This window comes from Oncorhynchus kisutch, linkage group LG15 (genome assembly GCF_002021735.2).
Source record: "Oncorhynchus kisutch isolate 150728-3 linkage group LG15, Okis_V2, whole genome shotgun sequence".
NCBI classification, from domain to species: Eukaryota; Metazoa; Chordata; class Actinopteri; order Salmoniformes; family Salmonidae; genus Oncorhynchus; species Oncorhynchus kisutch.
Genome location: NC_034188.2, coordinates 10,466,258 through 10,492,001, shown reverse-complemented (window position 1 = coordinate 10,492,001; position 25,744 = coordinate 10,466,258). Strand labels below are relative to the sequence as shown.

General features: G+C 43.5%; 1 protein-coding gene across 6 annotated transcripts in view; it reads left to right on the top strand.

Moving 5' to 3' along the window:
- LOC109879498 (glucocorticoid receptor) overlaps window positions 1-23,919 on the top strand; it is a 79,926-nt gene extending 56,007 nt beyond the window's left edge. For 3 of the 6 annotated variants that reach the window (XM_031789627.1, XM_031789625.1, XM_031789624.1), the window contains 7 exons: window positions 8,891-9,069; window positions 10,224-10,340; window positions 13,414-13,695; window positions 13,810-13,954; window positions 15,021-15,151; window positions 15,700-15,857; window positions 19,177-23,919. In XM_031789627.1, the coding sequence (XP_031645487.1) occupies window positions 8,891-9,069; window positions 10,224-10,340; window positions 13,414-13,695; window positions 13,810-13,954; window positions 15,021-15,151; window positions 15,700-15,857; window positions 19,177-19,329 (1,165 nt within the window). In that variant the 3' untranslated portion in view covers window positions 19,330-23,919. Of the gene's footprint in view, window positions 1-8,890; window positions 9,070-10,223; window positions 10,341-13,413; window positions 13,696-13,809; window positions 13,955-14,019; window positions 14,283-14,335; window positions 15,000-15,020; window positions 15,152-15,699; window positions 15,858-19,176 lie in introns of those variants that run through there. The other 3 variants (XM_031789626.1, XM_031789628.1, XM_031789629.1) reach the window with 3 other exon arrangements.
- Window positions 23,920-25,744: the final 1,825 nt, after the last annotated feature.

Genomic DNA, 25,744 nt, shown 5'->3' with positions numbered 1-25,744 from the left:
CGGTCATGACTCATGACTGCCGGTGTGGTGGTAATACGGTCACAGCAGCAGCCCTAATCATTTCAGCCTCCTGAGGGGGAAGAGGCGCTGCCGTGCCCTCTTCATGAGTGTGTGTGTGTGTGTGTGTGTGTGTGTGTGTGTGTGTGTGTGTGTGTGTGTGTGTGTGTGTGTGTGTGTGTGTGTGTGTGTGTGTGTGTGTGTGTGTGTGTGAGATGCTGATACGAAGACCAAATTTTAAAAAAGAGACATTCTGGTTAGAGGAAGTCTTTAAAAGAATGGCCTGGGTTGGATTTTGGCTAGGCTACGTTAAAGCACGGTTAAACATGCTTCATTATTTGAAGTTAAGGAGAATGTTTGAAAAAAGCTCACATTACAAAGTGGAGGGTGACGCGCTGATAGCCTGCCTACAGTTGACTATAGCCTGTCGATTGGTAAATAGGTCAATGGAACACAGACCGTGGGGGATAGAAGGACACCGGATTGGCGTCCTTCTATTCAACAAATCTTGTCTAACAATAAAGGATATACATCAAATGTCTTATGATTGATGTACCACAATGTGGTTAATAAAGTCAGATTTTTGATATATTTGGCAGTTTTCGCTGCATAATATTTAGAAGTTGTTCCTTTTCAGGTTTAGAAGAAGTGCTAAATGCTAACTCCCGTTCGTATAAGCTGCTAGCATAGCAGGCATACAGTACATTTGGAAAGTATTCAGACCTCTTGACTTTTTCCACATTTTGTTACGTTACAGTCTTGTTCTAAAATGCATTCGCCGGGAGGAAGAGCAACTCCGTCTTGTTGAGCTTGAGGTGGTGGGCCGACATCCAAGCTGAGATATCTGCCAGCCACGCAGAGATGTGTGTCGCAAACCTGGGTGTCAGTTGGGAGGGAAGGAATAAAGTAGTTGTGTCATCCACATAGCAACGATAGGAGAGACCACGTCAGGATATGACAGAGCCGAGTGACTTGGTTTATAGAGGAAAGAGTAGGGGGGCCTAGAACAGAGCCCTGGAGGACACCAGTAGTGAGTGCGTGGTGCAAACACAGATCCCCTCCACGTCACCTGGTAGGAACTTCCAGTCTTGGTTGAGTGACCCGTCTTGAAGCCTGTCTGGTTCGTGTCAAGATGATCGTTCTGAGAGAGCTAGCGAGAGAGTTGGTCAGAGACAGCAGGCCCAAGTGTTTTGGAAATAAAAGAAAGAAGATCATTTTTGACGTGTTGGTTTCTTGAGGAGTTTGAGTTTAAAAAATATATTTTTACAGGGACAGTGCACATTAATAAACTTTTCAGTAAACGTGCCAGTTTTAGCCAGCCGGCTAATTTTCAACCGCAGTCCCTGAGGGGAGCGGGAGCGACTCTGGCCATTTTGAAGTCAGAGGGGACACAGCCAGTGGTCAGGGATGAAGGAAGTGAGGAATGGGAGAAGGTCTTCAGAGATGGTCTGGAGAAGGGAGGAGGGGATGGGGTCGAGCTGGCCGGTTGTTGGGCGGACCGGACCTCACTAGTTGTTGTTGGGCGGACCGGACCTCACTAGTTGTTGATGGGCGGACCGTACCTCACTAGTTGTTGTTGGGCGGACCGGACCTCACTAGTTGTTGTTGGGCGGACCGGACCTCACTAGTTGTTGTTGGGCGGACCGGACCTCACTAGTTGTTGTTGGGCGGACCGGACCTCACTAGTTGTTGTTGGGCGGACCGGACCTCACTAGTTGTTGTTGGGCGGACCGGACCTCACTAGTTGTTGTTGGGCGGACCAGACCTCACTAGTCACAGGATTTCATCTGGAGAGAAAGAGGTCAAGGAGTAGGGTAGTTCTGTGTAAATGGGACCAGCGGACTCAATAGGCTGAGTGAATGAGGAGCAGATGTCATCCATTTCTTTTCAAAGTGGTTGACAGTCATCCACAGAGACGGAGGATGGAGGGGGCGGAAGATTAAGGAGCAGGTGGAAAAGAGTTTCCTAGGGTTAGAGGAAGAAGCTTGACATTTAGAGTGATAGAAAGTAACTTTAGCAGCTCATACAAATTAAGATAAGGTATGGAGGAGGGAGAAAAGGTATGATAGGTTCTCTGGAAGTTTAGTTTTCCTCCCTTTGAGCTCAGCTGCCTGCAGCCCTGTTCTGTAAGCTCGCAATGAGTCATTCAGCCACGGAGTAGGAAGCAAGGGCCAATCCGGGCAGGGAAGAAAGGGGACAGTGCGAGTCATAGGATGTGGAAAGAGAGGAGAGTAGCGTCAAAGAGGCAGAATTAGGAGAAAGGAGGGAGATGGATTTAGCAGAAGGGAGAGATGATAGGATAGAAGGAGAGCGTAGTGGGAGAGAGAGCGAAGATTGCAACGGTGCATGACCATCTGCGTAGAAGCTGACTCGGTAGGGTTGGAGGAGAGGGAGACAGAAAAGGAAAGAAAGTAGTGATCAAAGACCTGGAGGGGGGTTACAGTGTGATTAGTAGGAGAACAGCCTCTAGTAAAAGATAAGGTCAAGCATATTGTCTGCCTTGTGAGTGGGAGGGTACTGGGAAAGTGGGAGGAGACTGGGAAAGTGGGAGGGGACTGGGAAAGGGTGAGGTCAAAAGAAACAAGGGGGGAAAGAAAGAGTTAATCGACTGCAGATGTTGGGAGGTTGAAGTCTCCCAGTATGAAGAGCATTGAGCCATCGTCAGGAAATGATCTTATCAAGGTGTCAAGCTCATTGAGCTCTAAGAGCACCCGGTTGGCGAAAGATGACAATGTTAAGCTTTAGTGGATAAGTGACAGCATGGAATTCAAGTGAGGACCTAGACAGGTGAGAGAGGGAGAAAAGAGAAAATCTCCACTTAGGATGAGTAGCCGTGTGCCACCACCGTGATGACCACCACGTGATGAGTGAAAACAGAGCAGGTGGAGTAGCAGTGTTCTCTGGGGTGACCCATGTCTCCGTCAGGGTCAAAAAAGTATATTGACTGAAGGGCAACATAAGGCTGAGATTAACTCTGCGTTCTTAACTGCAGATCGGCAGTTCCAAACGTTGCTGGAGACCAGGAGATCCATATGGGTAGTATGCGCATGGTACACTAAATTAGAAAGGTTGCAGCCAATGGGTGGGGAGTGTCTGTAGGGAGTAGGCTTTACTGAGTAAACATAGTAGACACTGCATAAAGTTTCATTACAATTAGCCTAATATTTTTTACTTGGTGCTGGTAGTTTGAAAGAGTTTGACGTCCTCTGTCGTCTTCTCTGTCTCTCCTTGTACTATAGTCAACTCTTCTGGGGAATGGAACAGCTTCCTGTAGCCTTGAAGCTCTGCTCTGAGCAGCATTTAGTTTCACAGAGGAAATTCTGTCTCACCACTTTGTCATGCAACCCTGATTGATGTTGTCCTGCCAACCCGGAAAAACACATTTCATATTTCTGGCCTCTCATCGTCTTGTGTTCCAAAAGGCATACTGTTTACTGCACAGTGCACTACTTTTGACCAGGACCCATATAGCACCCTACTGTCTGTATATTCCCTATATAGTATACTACCTAATAGGGGTCTGTAGTGCACTATATAAGGAATAGGATGCCATTTGGAACACAGCCAATGAGAAGCCAGAAATATGAAATGTTTGGTGCCATTTCGGGCATAGCCACGGTCAAGCCCACAGTATGGTGTCAGTCAGCCCAGCCCAGTATAAGTCGGTTCACTTCGGCTCATCAGTGTGTAAAGGGTAGTAGTGTCACACTGTCAGAACCACAGCGGCTCTGAGCAGGATCATGATGGCTCTGTTGTTGTTGGGACTGGCAGCAGCAGAGTTCAGGTCATCTGCTCATCCAGGTTATTTATACTGCTGACTGGTTATTTATACTGCTGACTGGTTATTTATACTGCTGGACTGGTTAGTTATACTGCTGGACTGGTTATTTATACTGCTGGACTGGTTATTTATACTGCTGACTAGTTATTTATACTGCCGAGTGTTGCTGGACTGGTTATTTGTACTGCCGAGTGTTGCTGGACTGGTTAGTTATACTGCCGAGTGTTGCTGGACTGGTTAGTTATACTGCCGAGTGTTGCTGAACTGGTTATTTATACTGCCGAGTGTTGCTGGACTGGTTAGTTATACTGCCGAGTGTTGCTGGACTGGTTAGTTATACTGCTGGACTGGTTATTTATACTGCTGACTGGTTATTTATACTGCTGACTGGTTATTTATACTGCTGGACTGGTTATACTGCTGGACTGGTTATTTATACTGCTGACTGGTTATTTATACTGCTGACTGGTTATTTATACTGCTGGACCGGTTATTTATACTGCTGACTGGTTATTTATACTGCTTACTGGTCATTTATACTGCTGGACTGGTTATTTATACTGCTGACTGGTTATTTATACTGCCGCGTGTTGCTGGACTGGTTATTTATACTGCTGGACTGGTTATTTATACTGTTGGACTGGTTATTTATACTGCTGACTGGTTATTTATACTGCTGACTGGTTATTTATACTGCTGGACTGGTTATTTATACTGCTGACTGGTTATTTATACTGCTGGACTGGTTATACTGCTGGACTGGTTATTTATACTGCTGGACTGGTTATTTATACTGCTGACTGATCATTTATACTGCTGGACTGGTTATTTATACTGCTGACTGGTTATTTATACTGCTTACTGGTCATTTATACTGCTGGACTGGTTATTTATACTGCTGACTGGTTATTTATACTGCCGCGTGTTGCTGGACTGGTTATTTATACTGCTGGACTGGTTATTTATACTGTTGGACTGGTTATTTATACTGCTGACTGGTCATTTATACTGCTGGACTGGTTATTTATACTGCTGACTGGTTATTTATACTGCCGAGGGTTTCTGTACTGGTTATTTGTACTGCCGAGTGTTGCTGGACTGGTTATTTGTACTGCCGAGTGTTGCTGGACTGGTTAGTTATACTGCCGAGTGTTGCTGGACTGGTTATTTATACTGCTGGACTGGTTATTTATACTGCTGACTGGTTAGTTATACTGCCGAGTGTTGCTGGACTGGTTAGTTATACTGCTGGACTGGTTATTTATACTGCTGGACTGGTTATTTATACTGCTGACTGGTTATTTATACTGCTGAATGGTTAGTTATACTACCGAGTGTTGCTGTAGTGGTTATTTATACTGCCGAGTGTTGCTGTACTGGTTATTTGTACTGCAGAGTGTTGCTGGACTGGTTATTTATACTGCCGAGTGTTGCTGGACTGTTTATTTATACTGCCGCGTGTTGCTGGACTGGTTATTTATACTGCTGACTGGTTATTTATACTGCCGCGTGTTGCTGTACTGGTTAGTTATACTGCCGAGTGTTGCTGGAGTGGTTATTTATACTGCCGAGTGTTGCTGGTCTGGTTAGGTATACTTCTGGGTGTTGCTGGACTGGTTATTTATACTGCCGAGTGTTGCTGGACTGGTTATTTATTCTGCCAAGTGTTGCTGGACTGGTTATTTATACTGCCGAGTGTTGCTGGACTGGTTATTTATACTGCCGAGTGTTGCTGGTCTGGTTAGGTATACTTCTGGGTGTTGCTGGACTGGTTATTTATACTTCAGAGTGTTGTTGGAGTGTTTATTTATACTGCCGAGTGTTGCTGGTCTGGTTAGGTATACTTCTGGGTGTTGCTGGACTGGTTATTTATACTGCCGAGTGTTGCTGGACTAGTTATTTATACTGCCGAGTGTTACTGGACTGGTTATTTATACTGCCGAGTGTTGCTGGTCTGGTTAGGTATACTTCTGGGTGTTGCTGGACTGGTTATTTATACTGCCGAGTGTTGCTGGACTGGTTATTTATACTGCTGAGTGTTGCTGGTCTGGTTGACTGAAGTCACTCCTTTGATCCATATACCGAACTGACTGTGCTCCCTTGGCTGAGTGTTTTAAGCCTGCATCTTAAATGGCACCCGATTCCTCCACATAGTGCCTTTACTGGTCAAACATGGTGCAGCAGGTGCAATATATATGATATGGAAAGGAGACAGACAGACAGGTTTGTTGGCCTGCTCAGTGCGTAGAAGTAGTAGTAGGCCTGCTTAGTAGTGGTAGTAGTAGTAGTAGTAGTAGTAGTAGTAGTAGTAGTAGTAGTAGTAGTAGTAGTAGTAGGCCTGTTAGTAGTAATAGTAGTAGGCCTGCTTATTAGTAGTAGTAGTAGTAGTAGTAGTAGTAGTAGTAGTAGTACTAGGCCTGCTTAGTAGTAGTAGTAGGCCTGTTAGTAGTAGTAGGAGTAGTAGTAGTAGTAATAGTCCTGTTAGTAGTAGTAGTAGTAGGCCTGCTTAGTAGTAGTATTAGTAGTAGTAGTCCTAGGCCTGCTTAGTAGTAGTAGTAGTAGTCGTAGTAGTGGTAGTAGTAGTAGTAGCAGTATGTAGAGGTAGTAGTAGTAGTACTAGGCCTGCTTAGTAGTAGTAGTAGTAGTAATAGTAGTAGTCCTGTTAGTAGTAGTAGTAGTAGTAGTACTAGGCCTGCTTAGTAGTAGTAGTAGTGGTAGTAGTAGTAGTCATGTTAGTAGTAGTAGTAGTAGTAGTAATCCTGTTAGTAGTAGTAGTAGTGGTAGTAGTAGTAGTCCTGTTAGTAGTAGTAGTAGTAGTCCTGTTAGTAGTAGTAGTAGTGGTAGTAGTAGTCGTGTTAGTAGTAGTAGTAGTAGTAGTAGTAGTAATCCTGTTAGTAGTGGTAGTAGTCCTGTTAGTAGTAGTAGTAGTGGTAGTAGTAGTAGTAGTAATCCTGTTAGTAGTGGTAGTAGTCCTGTTAGTAGTAGTAGTAGTAGTCCTGTTAGTAGTAGTAGTAGTGGTAGTAGTAGTAGTAGTAGTAGTAGTAGTACTAGGCCTGCTTAGTAGTAGTGTTATGCTCTGTGAGTGCTGCTCTGTCTAAGCAGCTTAGACGAAGGCCTAATGGCCCCCTATATTTCTCCATACAGTCCCCCAATAGAGTGTCATTTGAGAAGCAGCCGGTGACTTCTAAAAGTCTCAGATCAGATGAAGGTAGACCAGATGTTTGTGTTGTGGCAGACAGATGAGGTTTGCTGCTGCGGCGTAGTGCTCTGAGTCAGTGATGCTCTGTCTCAGTGCAGTGGGCGTAGGCGCAGAGGAAGTAGCTGCACATTACTGCAGCAACGAACAGCTCCACCTAGTGGTGTGTTTGGGAAAGGGCGCCTCAAACAGCTAGGTCAGACAGAAAACATTTTTTATTTGACTAGGCAAGTCGGTTAAGAACAAATTCTTATTTACAATGACAGCCTACCGGGAAACAGTGGGTTTACGACCTTGTTCAGGGGCAGAATGACAGATTTTTTTTTTGCCTTGTCAGCTCAAGGATTCGATCGCACTAACCACTAGGCTACCTGCCGTCTCAACATGTTAAGAAACCTTCAGAATCAGATTATATAGAACAGACCGGCCTCTCTGACATGTAGCGAAAGGGATCATGGTAGCTCAATTCATGACATATCAAACTGCTACAATTCCGTATTTGTGTATCTTTATTTAACAAGGCAAGTCAGTTAAGAACAAATTCTTACTTTCAATGACGGCCTAGGAATGGTGGGTTAACTGCCTTGTTCAGGGGCAGAATGACAGATTTTCACATTGTCAGCTCAGGGATTCAATCTTGCAACCTTTCGGTTACCAGTCCAATGCTCTAACCACTAGGCTACCTGCCTCTAACCACTAGGCTACCTGCCTCTAACCACTAGGCTAACTAGGCTACCTGCCTCTAACCACTAGGCTACCTGCCTCTAACCACTAGGCTACCTGCCTCTAACCACTAGGCTACCTGCCTCTAACCACTAGGCTACCTGCCTCTAACCACTAGGCTACCTGCCTCTAACCACTAGGCTACCTGTCTCTAACCACTAGGCTACCTGTCTCTAACCACTAGACTACCTGCCTCTAACCACTAGGCTACCTGCCTCTAACCACTAGGCTACCTGCCTCTAACCACTAGGCTACCTGCCTCTAACCACTAGGCTACCTGCCTCTAACCACTAGGCTACCTGCCTCTAACCACTAGGCTACCTGCCTCTAACCACTAGGCTAACTGTGATTCTAGGAACTGTTATGCTCCAATCAAAGAGTGGGTGTCATAACGCCCTTTATGTTTGGTGATCCAACCACAGGTCTTTAGATGGCGTGGAGGCCATAGAGGAAATTGAACCACAGTTACATGTTTATTCTTTGGATCTTGAAGGATAAGTGGTACATTTAGGACATTTTTGAAAAAAGAAACTCAACCAAAATAAATGTAATGGATCTTATGCCAATATTCTGGTCAACTGACCAAAATGGAGACCGAAGTGTTTGGTGTTTTGGTAACCAGACCAACAGGACAAAATGTAGGAAATGTAACAACAGAAGTGTATGTTTAGCTCACATGTTGTTGTTTGTCAAATAAAATAACCCCAGGCATGCTGTGAAAGTGTTGAAGGTAATATTTTCAAGAGCAGATGGAATGTGTCGAGTTCCCCTGTTGTTACTGTGTTCCAGCTCACAGAAAGGGTGAGGGCCACATGCTTCTGTGTGAGCTGTGACATAGTTAAGAGAGTTTGCTCTGTCTCTGTGGGAATAGTGTCGGTATGTTTTCAGAGTCCCAGAAGCATCATCATACCTGTTGCCAAGTTATTATTTTGTATTCGTTCAGAAAATTGCACTTGTTACTGACTCTAAACCCTCCTTCCTCTTCCTTGCTCTCCTCTCTTCCTTGCTCTCCTCTCTTCCTTGCTCTCCTCTCTTCCTTGCTCTCCTCTCTTCCTTGCTCTCCTCTCTTCCTTGCTCTCCTCTCTTCCTTGCTCTCCTCTCTTCCTTGCTCTCCTCTCTTCCCTGCTCTCCTCTCTTCCCTGCTCTCCTCTCTTCCCTGCTCTCCTCTCTTCCCTGCTCTCCTCTCAATGTAGTTCTACTTCCAGGCAGGGTGTTGGCGCTGCGTCGTGTACAACCCAGGGCAAGGCCGGGACCGCCCATAAGATCTGTCTGGTGTGTTCAGATGAGGCGTCCGGCTGTCACTACGGGGTGCTCACCTGCGGAAGCTGCAAGGTGTTCTTCAAGAGAGCCGTGGAAGGTACGGTGGCAAGGGGTGAGATGCTAGGACAATTGGTATGGTCTGGTCCCAGATCTGTTTTTACTATTTTGCCAAGGGGTGAGATGGTAGGACAATTGTTATGGTCTGGTCCCAGATCTGTTTTTACTATCTTGCAAGTCGGCAGAAACGGATCTGGGACTGGGCTACCACTGATGATGTGTAGTGTATATATCATGATATTTTCCTGTGGTACTGTGGCAAGGAGTGTGACACCTTGTACTGTGGCGGCATGGAATGATGTTTGGTTTACGGTAGATACTGGCAAGGTAGGATGGCAAGGAGTGAGATGGTAAGACACCTTGTACTGTGGCGGCATGGAATGATGTTTGGTTTACGGTAGATACTGGCAAGGTAGGATGGCAAGGAGTGAGATGGTAAGACACCTTGTACTGTGGCGGCATGGAATGATGTTTGGTTTACGGTAGATACTGGCAAGGTAGGATGGCAAGGAGTGAGATGGTAAGACACCTTGTACTGTGGCAGCATGGAATGATGTTTGGTTTACGGTAGATACTGGCAAGGTAGGATGGCAAGGAGTGAGATGGTAAGACGCCTTGTACTGTGGCAGCATGGAATGATGTTTGGTTTACGGTAGATACTGGCAAGGAGTGAGATGGTAAGACACCTTGTACTATGGCAGCATGGAATGATTTTTGGTTTACGGTAGATACTGGCAAGGAGTGAGATGGTAAGACACCTTGTACTGTGGCAGCATGGAATGATGTTTGGTTTACGGTAGATACTGGCAAGGTAGGATGGCAAGGAGTGAGATGGTAAGACACCTTGTACTGTGGCGGCATGGAATGATGTTTGGTTTACGGTAGATACTGGCAAGGTAGGATGGCAAGGAGTGAGATGGTAAGACACCTTGTACTATGGCAGCATGGAATGATGTTTGGTTTACGGTAGATACTGGCAAGGAGTGAGATGGTAGAACTACTGGTGCTACTGGTACTGTTGCACAGCTGGTGACATGGAATGATGTACGGTAGGCATATCATGAATGATACTCGTCTGTGCCTGTTCGAATGAAGACACTGCAGACATTTGATTTGCACGTTGGGGGCTTGCTGATCCAGTGTGATGCAAGAAGAAAGAGGTACTTTATTCAATTGTTTTGTCATTCAAATTCTCTTCTCGTGTTTCAGGGCAACACAACTACCTGTGTGCTGGGAGGAAGGACTGCATCATCGATAAGATCAGAAGGAAGAACTGTCCAGCCTGCCGCTTCCGCAAGTGTCTCATGGCAGGGATGAACCTGGAAGGTACACTATTTTACCTTGTTTTATTGTCTCATGGCAGGGATGAACCTGGAAGGTACACTCTTTTACCTTGTTTTATTGTCTCATGGCAGGGATGAACCTGGAAGGTACACTCTTTTACCTTGTTTTATTGTCTCATGGCAGGGATAAACCTGGAAGGTACACTCTTTTACCTTGTTTTATTGTCTCATGGCAGGGATGAACCTGGAAGGTACACTCTTTTACCTTGTTTTATTGTCTCATGGCAGGGATAAACCTGGAAGGTACACTATTTTACCTTGTTTTATTGTCTCATGGTAGGGATAAACCTGGAAGATACACTATTTTACCTTGTTTTATTGTCTCATGGCAGGGATGAACCTGGAAGGTACACTATTTTACCTTGTTTTATTGTCTCATGGTAGGGATGAACCTGGAAGGTACACTATTTTACCTTGTTTTATTGTCTCATGGCAGGGATGAACCTGGAAGGTACACTCTTTTACCTTGTTTTATTGTCTCATGTCAGGGATGAACCTGGAAGGTAAAACTCTTTAACTTCTTGCGTCGAGCAATCCCGTATCCGGGAGTGTAATTATAGCCTCAAGCTCATTACCATAACGCAACGTTAACTATTCATGAAAATCGCAAATGAAATGAAAGAAATATATTCACTCACAAGCTTAGCCTTTTGTTAACAACACTGTCATCTCAGATTTTCAAAATATGCTTTTCAACCATACCTACACAAGCATTTGTGTAAGAGTATTGATAGCTAGCATAGCATTAAGCCTAGCATTCAGCAGGCAACATTTTCACAAAAACAAGAAAAGCATTCAAATAAAATAATTTACCTTTGAAGAACTTCGGATGTTTTCAATGAGGAGACTCTCAGTTAGATGGCAAATGTTCATTTTTTCCAAAAACAACATTTGTGTAGGAGAAATCGCTCCGTTTTGTTCATCACGTTTGGCTAAGAAGAAAATCCGAAAATGTAGTCTCTACAACGTCGAACTTTTTACCAAATTAACTCCATAATATCGACAGAAACATGGCAAACGTTGTTTAGAATCAATCCTCAAGGTGTTTTTCACATATCTATTCGATGATAAATCATTCGTGGCAGCCTGTGTTTCTCCTCGAAGCAAACAAAAAATACACAAAAAATACACGCAGCTGGAGATTACGCAATAATTGCGACGGAGGACACCAAGCGGCCACCTGGTAGATGTAGTCTCTTAAGGTCAAGCTTCCAATGATATGCCTACAAGTACGTCACAATGCTGTCGACACCTTGGGGAAACGACAGAAAGTCGGGGCACTTCCTGTATGAAATTTCATCTTGGTTTCGCCTGTAGCATTAGTTCTGTGGCACTCACAGACAATATCTTTGCCGTTTTAGAAACGTCAGAGTGTTTTCTTTCCAAAGCTGTCAAAATATCTTGTTTAAAACGGGAACGTTTTTTTATCCATAAATTAAGAGTGCCCCCTATATCCAAGAAGTTAACCTTGTTTTATTTTACAGATTCTATATTTGATTTAATGTAAATTGGTGTACAGCTCCATCTATGACTACAAGCTACTACAACCTCAAGTACCAGATACAAGTAGATACAGAGCCTTCAGAAAGTATTCAGACCCCTTGACTTTTTCCATATTTTGTTACGTTACAGCCTTATTCTAAAATGGAATAAATATATTTTTTTTTCTCAGCAATCTATACACAATACCCCATAATGACAAAGCATGAGGTCAAAGGAATTGTCCGTAGAACTCCGAGACAGGATTGTGTCGAGGTACAGATCTGGGGAAGAGTACCAAAAACTTCCTGCAGCATTGAAGGTCCCCAAGAAGACAGTGGTCTCCATTTTTAAATGGAAGAAGTTTGGAACCACCAAGACTCTTCCTATAACTGGTCGCCCGGCCAAACTGAACAATTGAGGGAGAAGGGCCTTGGTCAGGGAGGTGACCAAGAACCCGATGGTCACTCTGACAGAGCTCTAGAGTTCCACTGTAGAGATGGGAGAACCTTCTAGAAGGACAACTATCTCTGCAGCACTCCACCAATCAGGCCTTTATGGTAGAGTGGCCAGACAGAAGCCACTCCTCAGTAAAAGGCACATGACAGCCCGCTTGGAGTTTTCCAAAAGGCACCTAAAGACTCTCAGACCATTAAAAACAAGATTCTCTGGTCTGATGAAACCAAGATGGAACTCTTTGGCCTGAATGCCAAGTATCATGTCTGGAGGAAATCTGGCACATCCCTACAGTGAAGCTTGGTGGTTGCAGCATCATGCTGTGGGAATGTTTTTCAGCGGAAGATACTGGGATACTAGTCAGGATTGAGGGAAAAGAGAGATCCTTGATGAAAACCTGCTCCAGAGTGCTCAGGACCTCAGACTGGGGTGAAGGTTCACCTTCCAACAGGTCAACGACCCTAAGCACACAGCCAAGACAAGTCTCTGAATGTCCCTGAGTGGACCAGCCAGAGCCCGGACTTGGAACCAGATGGAGCATCTCTGGAGAGACATAAAAATAGCTGTACAGCAAAGCTCCCCATCCAACCTGACAGAGCTTGAAAGGATCTGCAGAGAAGAATGGAAGAAACTCCCCAAATACAGGTGTGCCAAGCTTGTAGCGTCATACCCAAGAAGACTTGAGGCTGTAATTACTGCCAAAGGTGCTTCAACAAAGTACTGAGTAAAGGGATTAGTGTCCCGGTCCTTAAAAGTGGCAGTTTTAGCCTTTAGTGTGAATGTTGCCTGTAATCCATGGCTTCTGGTTGGGGTATGTACACACGGTCACTGTGGGGACAATGTCATCGAGGCACTTATTAAAGGGAATGGGAACACTTTAGGAAGTTATGTACATGTGATATTTCAGTAACAATAATTTCAGAAAAACAGTTTTTGCTTTGACATTATGGGGTATTGTGTGTAGATTAATGGGGGACACACACGATTTAATCATTTTTTAGAAAAGGTCAAGGGGTCTGAATACTCTCCGAAGGTACTGTATGTTAGTTTAACTGGTTTTTGATATCACGGTCAGTCAATATACCTCCTCTCTCCCTCCCTTCCTCTCTCCTTCACTACAGCTCGTAAAACCAAGAAGCTGAACCGTTTAAAGGGGGTGCAGCAGCCCACCATGGCCGAGCTGACCCCCCGTCCGCTCCCAGAGGCCAGGTCGCTGGTCCCCAAGTCCATGCCCCAGCTCACCCCCACCATGCTGTCTCTACTAAAGGCCATCGAGCCAGACACCATCTACTCTGGCTACGACGGCACCCTGCCAGACACCTCCACCCGCATCATGACCACCCTCAACAGGCTGGGGGGGCGACAGGTGGTATCAGCCGTCAAGTGGGCCAAGTCTTTGCCGGGTACTACTATTTCTAAGAGACATGGTTGGAAACCTACCATAGACAGCAGTACTACAGTATCATCAGAGAAATGGAACCTATAGTCATTCAGTGTTCTGTTACCTTCCCCTGCAGGGTTCCGGAACCTTCACCTGGACGACCAGATGACTCTGCTGCAGTGTTCCTGGTTGTTCCTCATGTCCTTCGGCCTGGGCTGGAGGTCCTACCAACAGTGTGACGGGAACATGCTCTGCTTCGCTCCAGACCTCGTCATCAACCAGTATGTCTATTTATCTGTCGTCCTAAGTCTCTGTCTGTCTGCATGTCTCTCTCTCTCCTCATCAGGGACCGTATGAAGCTACCCTACATGGCAGACCAGTGTGACATCATCACTAACATACCTGTCTCTCTCTCTCCTCATCAGGGACCGTATGAAGCTACCCTACATGGCAGACCAGTGTGACATCATCACTAACATACCTGTCTCTCTCTCGCCTCATCAGGGACCGTATGAAGCTACCCTACATGGCAGACCAGTGTGACGTGATCACTAACATACCTGTCTCTCTCTCTCCTCATCCGGGACCGTATGAAGCTGCCCTACATGGCAGACCAGTGTGACATCATCACTAACATACCTGTCTCTCTCTCTCCTCATCAGGGACCGTATGAAGCTGCCCTACATGGCAGACCAGTGTGACGTCATCACTAACATGTCTCTCTCTCTCCTCATCAGGGACCGTATGAAGCTGCCCTACATGGCAGACCAGTGTGATGTCATCACTAACATACCTCTCTCTCTCTCCTCATCAGGGACCGTATGAAGCTGCCCTACATGGCAGACCAGTGTGATGTCATCACTAACATACCTCTCTCTCTCTCCTCATCAGGGACCGTATGAAGCTGCCCTACATGGCAGACCAGTGTGATGTCATCACTAACATACCTGTCTCTCTCTCCTCATCAGGGACCGTATGAAGCTGCCCTACATGGCAGACCAGTGTGATGTCATCACTAACATACCTGTCTCTCTCCTCATCAGGGACCGTATGAAGCTGCCCTACATGGCAGACCAGTGTGATGTCATCACTAACATACCTGTCTCTCTCTCCTCATCAGGGACCGTATGAAGCTGCCCTACATGGCAGACCAGTGTGATGTCATCACTAACATACCTGTCTCTCTCTCCTCATCAGGGACCGTATGAAGCTGCCCTACATGGCAGACCAGTGTGACGTCATCACTAACATGTCTCTCTCTCCTCATCAGGGACCGTATGAAGCTGCCCTACATGGCAGACCAGTGTGACATCATCACTAACATACCTGTCTCTCTCTCCTCATCAGAGACCGTATGAAGCTGCCCTACATGGCAGACCAGTGTGAACAGATGTTGAAGATCTCCAGTGAGTTTGTCAGACTGCAGGTGTCCCATGACGAGTATCTGTGTATGAAGGTTCTGCTGCTGCTCAGCACCGGTGAGTCTCAGCTCCGCTTTTCCTTTGACCTGGCCCACTTGAGTCCATAACAATATGACAACCTATTTCCTGATTGATGGCTGTGTGTTCCTGGGTTTTTACTGTTATGTTTTTAATGTTGATCCTGCCATTGGGATGATTCCTATTTCATCTTATTGTATTTTCACTTTACATTTTCAACATAACAGTACATTCGGAATGTATTCAGACACCTTGACTTTTTCCACATTTTGTCACGTTACAGCCTTATTCTAAAATAGATTTTTTTTTTTAAATACGTTTTGTCCTCATCGATCTACACACAATACCTCATAATGACAAAGCAAAAACTATTTCATACATTTTAGAACAAGGCTGTAACGGAACAAAATGTGGAAAAAGACAAGGTGTCTGAATAGTTTGCTTAGGCACTGTATAATGGAAGGGAACTGCATAGGCATGACTTACTGGGCTATTTAACACTTTTCCTGTTATGTTCATCTTTAGTGCCAAAGGCAAAAACACACACAGAGGTTGATGTATTATGTTGTGTGTGTGTGTGTGTCCAGTGCCAAAGGATGGTCTGAAAAGTCAGGCAGTGTTTGATGAGATCAGGATGTCCTACATCAAGGAGTTGGGGAAGGCCATCGTCAAGAGGGAGGAAAACTCCAGCCAGAACTGGCAACGCTTCTACCAGCTCACCAAGCTTCTTGACTCCATGCACGAGGTACACATTACAATTCTTCACGGGTCCAACAGACTCAAAATCCTGAGATAAGACCCGGGATCGGGGCCTAAATTCAGATTTTTCCCTTGGATATCAGTCGGGTCTGATTGAATTGCCACGCGCCTCGAATATGTGCATTTAAAATTGATTTACCGTCTTGACCCGTACTCTGTTCATTTAATCTTTGTGAGGTGATGAGAACGGTGCGATCTTGTTATCTGTGTCAGCCAACTGCAACTCAAAATGTATAGCTTATTTCCAGCTGAAACCGGTTCTGGCTGCTCACCTCACATGTGCCTGCTGCTGAAGAGAGAGAGAGCGAGTGAAAGGAGCCCTGACCTAGACTACTGTTGATTGTGAAGATGCAGGTCTTTTATATTGAAGAAAAATGAAAGTTAAAGGACAAAAGAGGATAGTGAGAAGAAGCCGACGGGAGGGGGTGGGGACGGGGACGGGGCGTCCTCTGGGACAAGTTATAATATTGTAGTGGACAAAGATTAGAAAAGCGTTTGTACTGCCAAATGGACTGTGTGCAACTCGCTATTCAGGTTTGAGGTTAACTTTTATTTATTATCATTTGTTTTATCATTATTGTATATCATTTTTGATTTGTTGAGACATTTTTGTTGGCTAAATTAAGTTCTAACTGTCTTTTTGAATGTTGTGCTTCGTATTTAGTTTGAGATGAAGGTTAAAACTAAAATAAATAGCATTAGGCTATTATTGCTGTCATTTGTTCAGTAGGCCTACGGTATGCACTCACCTTTGTCGGGAATTGCTGCAATATAGGCCATTTCAAGGTTTTAAACCAGTTCATTAAATATGCAACAAGTGTTTTGTTTCATTCTGTTGAACCATTTTCTTTGACCAAATTAGGTTCCAACTGTAATGTTGTGTTTACCGCAATATAATACCATTTGTGGTCTTGAACGCACTGCACAACATGTAAATTCCTGTTGAACGCCGGAGAGCTCTTTTGTTGTTTTTGGAACATTTTCAAAGTCTATTAAAAAGGTTTGGTTAGTAGCTACCTTTTTGAGTTTGGATCCCACATCAGTTGCTGGGATCGCTACTATTTGTCCAGTGATCCTGCCGACCAGTGGTGTCTCTCTATCACATGTAAAGGATATTTTAAACGAACAAGAAGAGTTCTACAAGCAGTTGTTACAACAACAACAATATAGCTTCAAGTGTTTTGTCCAAATACTGGTGGAGTCAACTAATAAAATAATGGACCTGACCAGAGAGGTCCAGGACCTGAAGAACAGTTTGCAGTTCTCCCGGGGTCAGCTCGATGAGTTGAAACAGGAGATGACAGCCATCTGTAAGTCGTTGAGAGAGGACATCAGTTCTGTAACAATGACAGAGAAATCAGATTATCTCGAGGGACAAACGGGGCTGAATAACATGGTTGTGGACAGAATTGCTGGAAACCTGGACGGAGTTTGAGGAGAAACTGAAGATTGACGACAGGAAGATTTTAGGTGGAGAGCGCCCACAGGATTGGCCAATAATGGTCAAGAGGTTCAAGGACAAGGTAGCTGTTCTGGAAAGAGCCAAGAACTTGAGAGGAACGTACATCTTCTTCAACAAGCTCTATCCTGAAGCTGTCGTCAATCTTCAGTTTCTCCGAGATCATTTCCCTAACTTTGTCCTCAGACTCCGTCCAGGTTTCCAGCAATTCTGTCCACAACCATGTTATTCAGCCCCGTTTGTCCCTCGAGATAATCTGATTTCTCTGTCATTGTTAAGATCACCATGTGCAATGCCAAGCGTCGGCTGGAGTGGTGTAAAGCTCGCCGCCACTAAAGCTTGGTCGCAAATGGACAATGACGCCAAGCATACTTCCAAAGTTGTGGCAAAATGGCTTAAGGACAACAAAGTCAAGGTATTGGAGTGGCCATCACAAAGCCCTGACCTTAATCCTATAGAAAATGTGTGGGTCGAACTGAAAAAGCGCGTGCAAGCGAGGAGGCCTACAAACCTGACTCAGTTACACCAGCTCTGTCAGGAGGAATGGGCCAAAATTCACCCATCTTATTGTGGGAAGCTTGTGGAAGGCTCCCCAAAACGTTTGACCCAAGTGAATCAATTTAAAGGCAATGCTACCAAATACTAATTGAGTGCATGTGAACGTCTGACCCACTGGGAATGTGATGAAAGAAATAAAAGCTGAAATAAATAATTATCTCTACTATTATTCTGACAATTCACATTCGTGGTCTGGAGCTCAATGCTGCCTCCTGGTGGTCTGGAGCTCAATGCTGCCCCCTGGTGGTGTAGTACAGGGATTCCCAAACCTTTTCACTGAGGCTCCCCTTCCAGCATTGGGGAACATCCCGTGCGCGTGACACGTCTATTTCTTTGGGCACGAGTACCATTCATGACACTAATTGTTCACACCCCTCTTGTTTGCGCAGAGAACATTTTTGAAGGTTTTAATGCTTATTTCCTGCAATTCTACAAATGTTGTCATGAGGAGCAGAGAACATTTAGCATTTTCTTGGAATTCTATACATTTTGCCATGTCTGAGGTGTATTTTGTGATATTTGAGTGACTCAAACATTACAACAAAATCTATGTACAAAAAGAAAACCTAGCTATAAAATGTTAGTTGACATGGGCTAGTTGATCTGGACATTTCGGACAATTTATAAATAGCTCTCTAAAGGTTTGCAATGACTGACATGATAAGAGGAACTGATGATGCACTACCCAGTTTAGAAACGGTATTCTACTATTACAACACACATGTGGCATACAGCTAGATATGGGATTCATGAATGAGTGGGTTATGAACAATAATGATGACAACTTGCATATGTTGGGACAGGATGTGAACTTCTTAGGAGTCCTGCTAGCGGGACAACTTCCGGTGAAACTGGAGGGCGCGCAATTCAAATAAATAATCGTAAAAATGATGGATATTAAACATTTAGGTACATACAAGTGTCTTATATCGGTTGAAAGCTTAAATTCTTGTTACAGCTAGAATTCAGTTTGTCCCTATACTTTCCATTGTAAGAGCATGGTCTCAACAAAACAAAACAAAATATTTTTTATTTTTTTTCGTCTACATTATTTTAACATTTCTACAAACTTCAAAGTGTTTTCTTTCCAATGGTACCAATTATATGCATATCCTGGCTTCAGGGCCTGAGCAACAGGTAGTTTACTTTGGGCACATCATTCAGGCGGAAATGTAGAAAAAAAGAGGCTAATTATGTGTTCTCCTGTCATGCATCTATCCATGCTTGTTTAAGAACATTTCTGTGGCCAACAGACAGTAAATAAACATGTCTGCTGCTTTCCCTTTAGATGGTTGGTGGGCTGCTCAACTTCTGCTTCTACACGTTCGTCAACAAGTCTCTGTCGGTGGAGTTCCCAGAGATGTTAGCAGAGATCATCAGCAACCAGTTACCAAAATTCAAAGCTGGGAGCGTCAAGCCCCTCCTCTTCCACCAGAAATGACTGTGTGGTGCTTCCGCCACCAAGACACAATGCCTTAAAATCCCCTCACCTTTCCCCTGACAGAGGGAGACCAGGAAGAAGAGAGGACCGAAGAGGAGATGCTGTTTTGGGAGAAAGTATACAAAGTACAAGGGTTTGGGGATTTGGGGATGAAACATGGAGGAGGAAGGAGAGATTTGTCAAGAGGCAGACGACAAGAGGGAAAGAGCACAGAGTTTTTTTGTTTCGTTTAACATCTATGATCCAGTATGCAGTATAACAGTAGAAATAAATGTCTTAAGTTTAAAGATAATCAAGGATTGAAATAAACTAACCATGTTTTCTCAGGTGTATCACCCTCAGAATTTAACAATATCTAGATTAAACAAGTATCTTATGTACAGATTATTAAGATGCTATTTTTTACAGCCACAGGTTTATACAGTTTATTACACAGGTAATTTCTTACCTCAGCAAAGGTAAACACTATAACTCTTGTGATGTTTTCCCACAGGTTTAGCTACTGGGTATTCCTCTACCTACTGTCGTGTTTAGAACCTGGTTGTAACAGAGTTGATTATCAAGTCACATGACATAAAACATCTCGTTTTGTTTCGTTAACTGTCTTTACAAAAGCATGTTTGCATAGCTTTTAAAAAAAAAAACATTTTTAAGTCAGGCATAACATTATGAATTTTTTTTTTTTGTAATGTAAGCGTACAGTACACAATTCACAGACCTATCTTTGTCTACGTTTAGGCTACACGCTGGCTGCCAGGTTTACACACACACACACACCGTCGATCAGAAAAAAGGGAGAGAAAAAAAGATGTGCCTTTTTAGCTTGACGTCTGATTTTAGCCGTTCTCTGACTGTCCGAGGACGTTCTTCTTTCACCATCACGGTTGACCCTCAGTGTATGTGATTGTTTTCTTCCTGTTACATGCAGTTTCAGTCAGTTTTCCTTTTTAAAATGGCTGCCATGTTTGTCTGTTGCTATTGCAGCTCGGTTATGGATTCTCAGTTGTGAGATCAATCGATCTAATAATACTCCCAATCTACATACAGTATTCCCTTCCTGATCTCTTGTTCACATCTCTATTTTAAATACTATTTTAGCACTATGCCCCCCCACCCCTCTACTAAACTGAGAGAATGTGAAAGTAAGTAGTAGAAAAGATGTCTTTAACTCTATTGGATGTTTGTAAAAGGAAGCTATTAATTGTCACCATTAACTTGTTATTTTTGTCAGCAAAATGTAACTGGGTATTTAACTAGGCATGTCAGTTAAGAACAAATTCTTATTTACAATGATGGCCTACTGGGGAACGCACAACAGATTTTTACCTTGTCAGCTCGGGGATTCGATCCAGCAACCTTTTGGTTACTGGCCCAACGCTCTAACCACTGCCGTCAGTCAGTGAACTTCTTCCTGTTGCTTTTGTTTTAACTGTCGTTTTTTTGCCCATTGTCATTGTTGGAATGTGTCGGAGAGAGAGAGATGCGTCAGCCAATCAAAAATAGAGAGTTTGAGAACGCATCGGTGGCCCCAAAACCAGGCCGGTTGCTATGGTTTCCCTAACCGTAATATTTGATGGGAGTATGGCAGTTCTTGAATTTAGTTGTACAGTAGTTCTTGGTCACTTTAGGAAAGGCAGAGGGCTTCAGTGTTTGGCCCTCAATACTCTATATGCTGCTTTCTGTATGAACACAGGTGTGTTTGAATGGATAGTAGAGTGGTATGGGAATGAAACATGGGTAACTTGTCACTATTGATCCCTAAAGAGTCACTTATATTCTGGCAACAGTGACATGTCACTGACATATCAGATAATTTGACCGTTTTACGAGACAAACCAGCGATCCACAGGGGGTTCCAGAGAACTGCCACTGATGGACTAGGTCTAGGACAACCTCTTAACCCACCGAGGCACCTTGCTTACATCTTAGCTCTTTGTGTGTGTTTTACTAAAAACGTTTTCCAGTAAAGCACTTAGTACTAACATCCTTCTCTGTCATCTTGTGTTTTGCACTCAAACTGTGTGTCGTCCCAAATGACACCCTTGTTCCCTTTGTAGTGTGTTACTTATGACCAGAGGAGGGCTCTGGTCCAAAGTAGTGCACGAGATAGGGAATAAGGTGCCATTTGGGATGTAGCTTAGTTGATGGAGGGCATAGCTTAGTTGATGGAGGGCATAGCTCTCCATCTTCTGTCCTCTGGGAGTTTCAGTGCCAAACTTGAACTTTCTCTTTTTTTTCAGGTTTGGAAAACAGTCCTCGTTTTAACAGTTGTCAGTGTTTATTTCAGAAAAAGATGAGGGAGAGAGAAAAAAAACAACTTAAAGCGCTTATGTCCACCGTGGATTGAGTGGATTATTACAGAAACTAAAAAGGTGAACTATTGACCTTTTTTAGTGTTTTCATCCACACTAGAGATTCCCTAGCATAAATATAGATAGCAGGTTGACCCTAACAAACCCTTTCTATACACATGTACTTAGGTAGTTTAATGAGTCCAACATGAATTTGTAATATGTTGTCACCAAAAACATTTTCCTGCTTTGTCATTCATGTTTTGCTTCTGTGCAGATTTTTTGTTCTTTCTCCCGTGAAACACAAACCAACCCAGGTATCAAAATGAATGTGAATCTCTACTAGGTCAGGCGGAGATGACTTAAGTTCTAGGGGGAGGGCATAGTGTCTGCTGGTCCTGGAGGGAGGGCATAGTGTCTGCTGGTCCTGGAGGGAGGGAGGGCATAGTGTCTGCTGGTCCTGGAGGGAGGGCATAGTGTCTGCTGGTCCTGGAGGGAGGGAGGGCATAGTGTCTGCTGGTCCTGGAGGGAGGGAGGGCATAGTGTCTGCTGGTCCTGGAGGGAGGGAAGGCATAGTGTCTGCTGGTCCTGGAGGGAGGGAGGGCATAGTGTCTGCTGGTCCTGGAGGGAGGGAGGGCATAGTGTCTGCTGGTCCTGGAGGGAGGGAGGGCATAGTGTCTGCTGGTTACTTGTCCTAACTCCTGGCACGTATTTAATCCATTACTTTTACTAGTTGCTCTGAGAGGGCAACATACCTGGTTAAATTCAGTCACTGGTTTAAAGGAAGAGACAAAAAACCAGGAGACATTCTAAAAATGTATGGTGATGCCACACATTTGAGGGGAATTTGAGAAAATTGTTAACCTGAGACCTGAAGCGATTGAATAGTTGGGGTGTTCCAACTTCTCACCGAACTGGCATTAAAAATACAATGCTAGTTATTTGTTGCCGTCGTTGCTCTATTTACGTGTTGGAAAAATGACTATTTTATTATTTTCATACACTATGCCAACATCTAATAAAAAGCTATACATTAGTGATTCTTAAGAACAACTATACCATACTCAGGTTGTTGTCATTGGTTAAACATGTATGTGGTCATCTATGTTGATGGAACAGTTTAAAACCAAAAACATTCGGTTTTGATTCCCAACATTGTGTGTTTTTGTGACATTCATTAATTAACAGTCAGGTTAAATAAAAGCTCACCTGGCCATTCAGGTAAGTTAGTTTCATACTGGACATGCCAAAGTCATTTGATGTTCTCACTACTTGGTTAGCCATTGTTAGCTTCCCAATCTATCCTAAAGGAAAATATTAGATTTTCTTTCAATTGTGGTACAAACATAGTTGAGCAAAACCAGCAAACTAGTTCTCCCGATCTAAACAGCTCCTTCTGGATTACTTTGACATTCAGTGTGGCTACAAGTTGTTCTCTGCTGTTGCCTTTCATATAACCGGTATGAAACCACAAACTACTCACCTCTCCTTATCCAAAAAATGTATTGGGTCTCTGTGAAATTGTATCATACAGTACATTTTTGACAAGGAAATCTGAAAATATGCAATACGAATTACAAATACATGACTTACTTGTTGCTCTAAACAAGAGCATATGTGTACTATGTCATTTCTTCTTTTTCTTTTACAATATAAGCTATTTTAGACAGAAAATGTTCACTTTAGTGAACTATTCTCTGTATTTCTCTGCAGGACAGATTTTCAGGAAACCTTTCAATAGTGTCAATATATACCATTTATTTAGACAACACAGTTCCAGTATATTACATTTTTCTATCAGGTGGCCAAAGCAAAGTTCAGCATATTTTCCTGTCGTTTTAGTGGCTCGTGGAACGACAGACGTGCAGGGCTTTTCTGTTTCATAACACATTTTATATATATTTTCTTTCTTTTTGTATAGCTTTGGTCAAATGTTGTGTACTAATATTATGAATATAGTAGTCAGTCAAAAAGTTCACAAATCAACCAGTTTGAACCTAACAATTTCCTCTGCCCCAAAATATTGTTTTGAATTTCTATTTTGTATCAAACATATGCAGTCATGAACTTCTGAAGGTATTATCAAGGGCAGAACGATGATTATTCACTGGTATATGCTGTTCTCTGAAGCTTATTTGTTTTGCTTGTACACAATTATGTACATATAATCCAAAGTAAAGGAAAACAATTTGTTGTGTTTCTCCCACAAATAATAATAGTTTTCTATATCCTGTGTATTATTGCTAATCTGTAGTAGGTCATGTTGATGCTTTTCCTTCCATTAAATGTTGGAACTACGTCTTTGTTTTTGTGTGGTATCTTTTTAAAAACGAGAAATTATATACAGATTGATCATGATTTTACCTTCTTGTACTTTTAATAACCACGTGATAATTCAGCAATGGTTCATTCATTAAAAGGGGCTTTTCCATTCTGGTGCTTATTGATTTGATTTGTAACCTTTTGTATGACTAAGTTATTTCCTTGGCTAGCTGCCAGGGGACCTATTCTAGTTGATGGGAATTTTAATGTATTTGACACCAACCTCAGTCTAATAATCAGTCTAATATTGCTACGGTTAGTCTCTTGGTATCAGCATTTCTATGATGACAATACTTGGTGCCCCAAAGCCCGTTATAATGTTGGGAGAAAAGTGATTTTTCTTTCTTATTGAGGCCCTTTAGCCTGATCCCAGATGTGTTTGTACTGTATGGCTGAGTCCTATGGTTGTTGGTATACCAAAAAGGTTATGGCAAGATGCCACAAACAGATGTTGTACCAGGCTCCAAGGCTGTAGCTCCTATGCTAGATGTTGTACCAGGCTCCAAGGCTGTAGCTCCCTATGCCAGATTCCAGATGTTGAACCAGGCTCCAAGGCTGTAGCTCCTATGCCAGATGTTGTACCAGGCTCCAAGGCTGTAGCTCCTATGCCAGATGTTGTACCAGGCTCCAAGGCTGTAGCTCCTATGCCAGATGTTGTACCAGGCTCCAAGGCGGTAGCTCCTATGCCAGATTCCAGATGTTGAACCAGGCTCCAAGGCGGTAGCTCCTATGCCAGATTCCATATGTTGAACCAGGCTCCAAGGCTGTAGCTCCTATGCCAGATTCCAGATGTTGAACCAGGCTCCAAGGCGGTAGCTCCTATGCCAGATTCCAGATGTTGAACCAGGCTCCAAGGCTGTAGCTCCTATGCCAGATTCCAGATGTTGAACCAGGCTCCAAGGCGGTAGCTCCTATGCCAGATTCCAGATGTTGAACCAGGCTCCAAGGCGGTAGCTCCTATGCCAGATTCCATATGTTGAACCAGGCTCCAAGGCTGTAGCTCCTATGCCAGATTCCAGATGTTGAACCAGGCTCCAAGGCTGTAGCTCCTATGCCAGATTCCATATGTTGAACCAGGCTCCAAGGTTGTAGCTCCTATGCCAGATTCCAGATGTTGAACCAGGCTCCAAGGCTGTAGCTCCTATGCCAGATTCCAGATGTTGAACCAGGCTCCAAGGCTGTAGCTCCTATGCCAGATTCCAGATGTTGAACCAGGCTCCAAGGCGGTAGCTCCTATGCCAGATTCCAGATATTGGACCCGGCTCTGAGATTCAGAAGTAATCTACTCTACAATAATAAAACTGACCCTATACTGCATGAATGGCGAACGTCATCTGAAGATTCACCCAGATGGGACGGTGGGAGGCAAGAATGACAGTAAGACCAGAAATAGTAGACTATTTCAGTGGATTTTGTGTTCTCAAATGAAAACAATACTATGTCAAGAATACAAAAATCTGTCATTAATTTGGTTATTTTTGTTTATTAAATTGTTCATCCAATCAAGAAGTTTAATATTTATCTTAAATTTGTTATTGTTATACTTCATTAAAGATAAATCCTCAGTCTCCCACACTAATAATGACCCATAATTATGTTATGGCTCAATAATAAGAGCAATGTGGGTGTGAATTACATGATAGGAATATGTGGGATCTATTTACACTACAACAACACAGCTGGTTATGTGCTTAGGAAGTAGTGTTGCATATCTACAGACAATGTTATTAGTAAATATTCTACTGTTGTTAAAAGCTCCCATTTGCAAAACATCTACCATTCATACTGAGGCTATATAGATG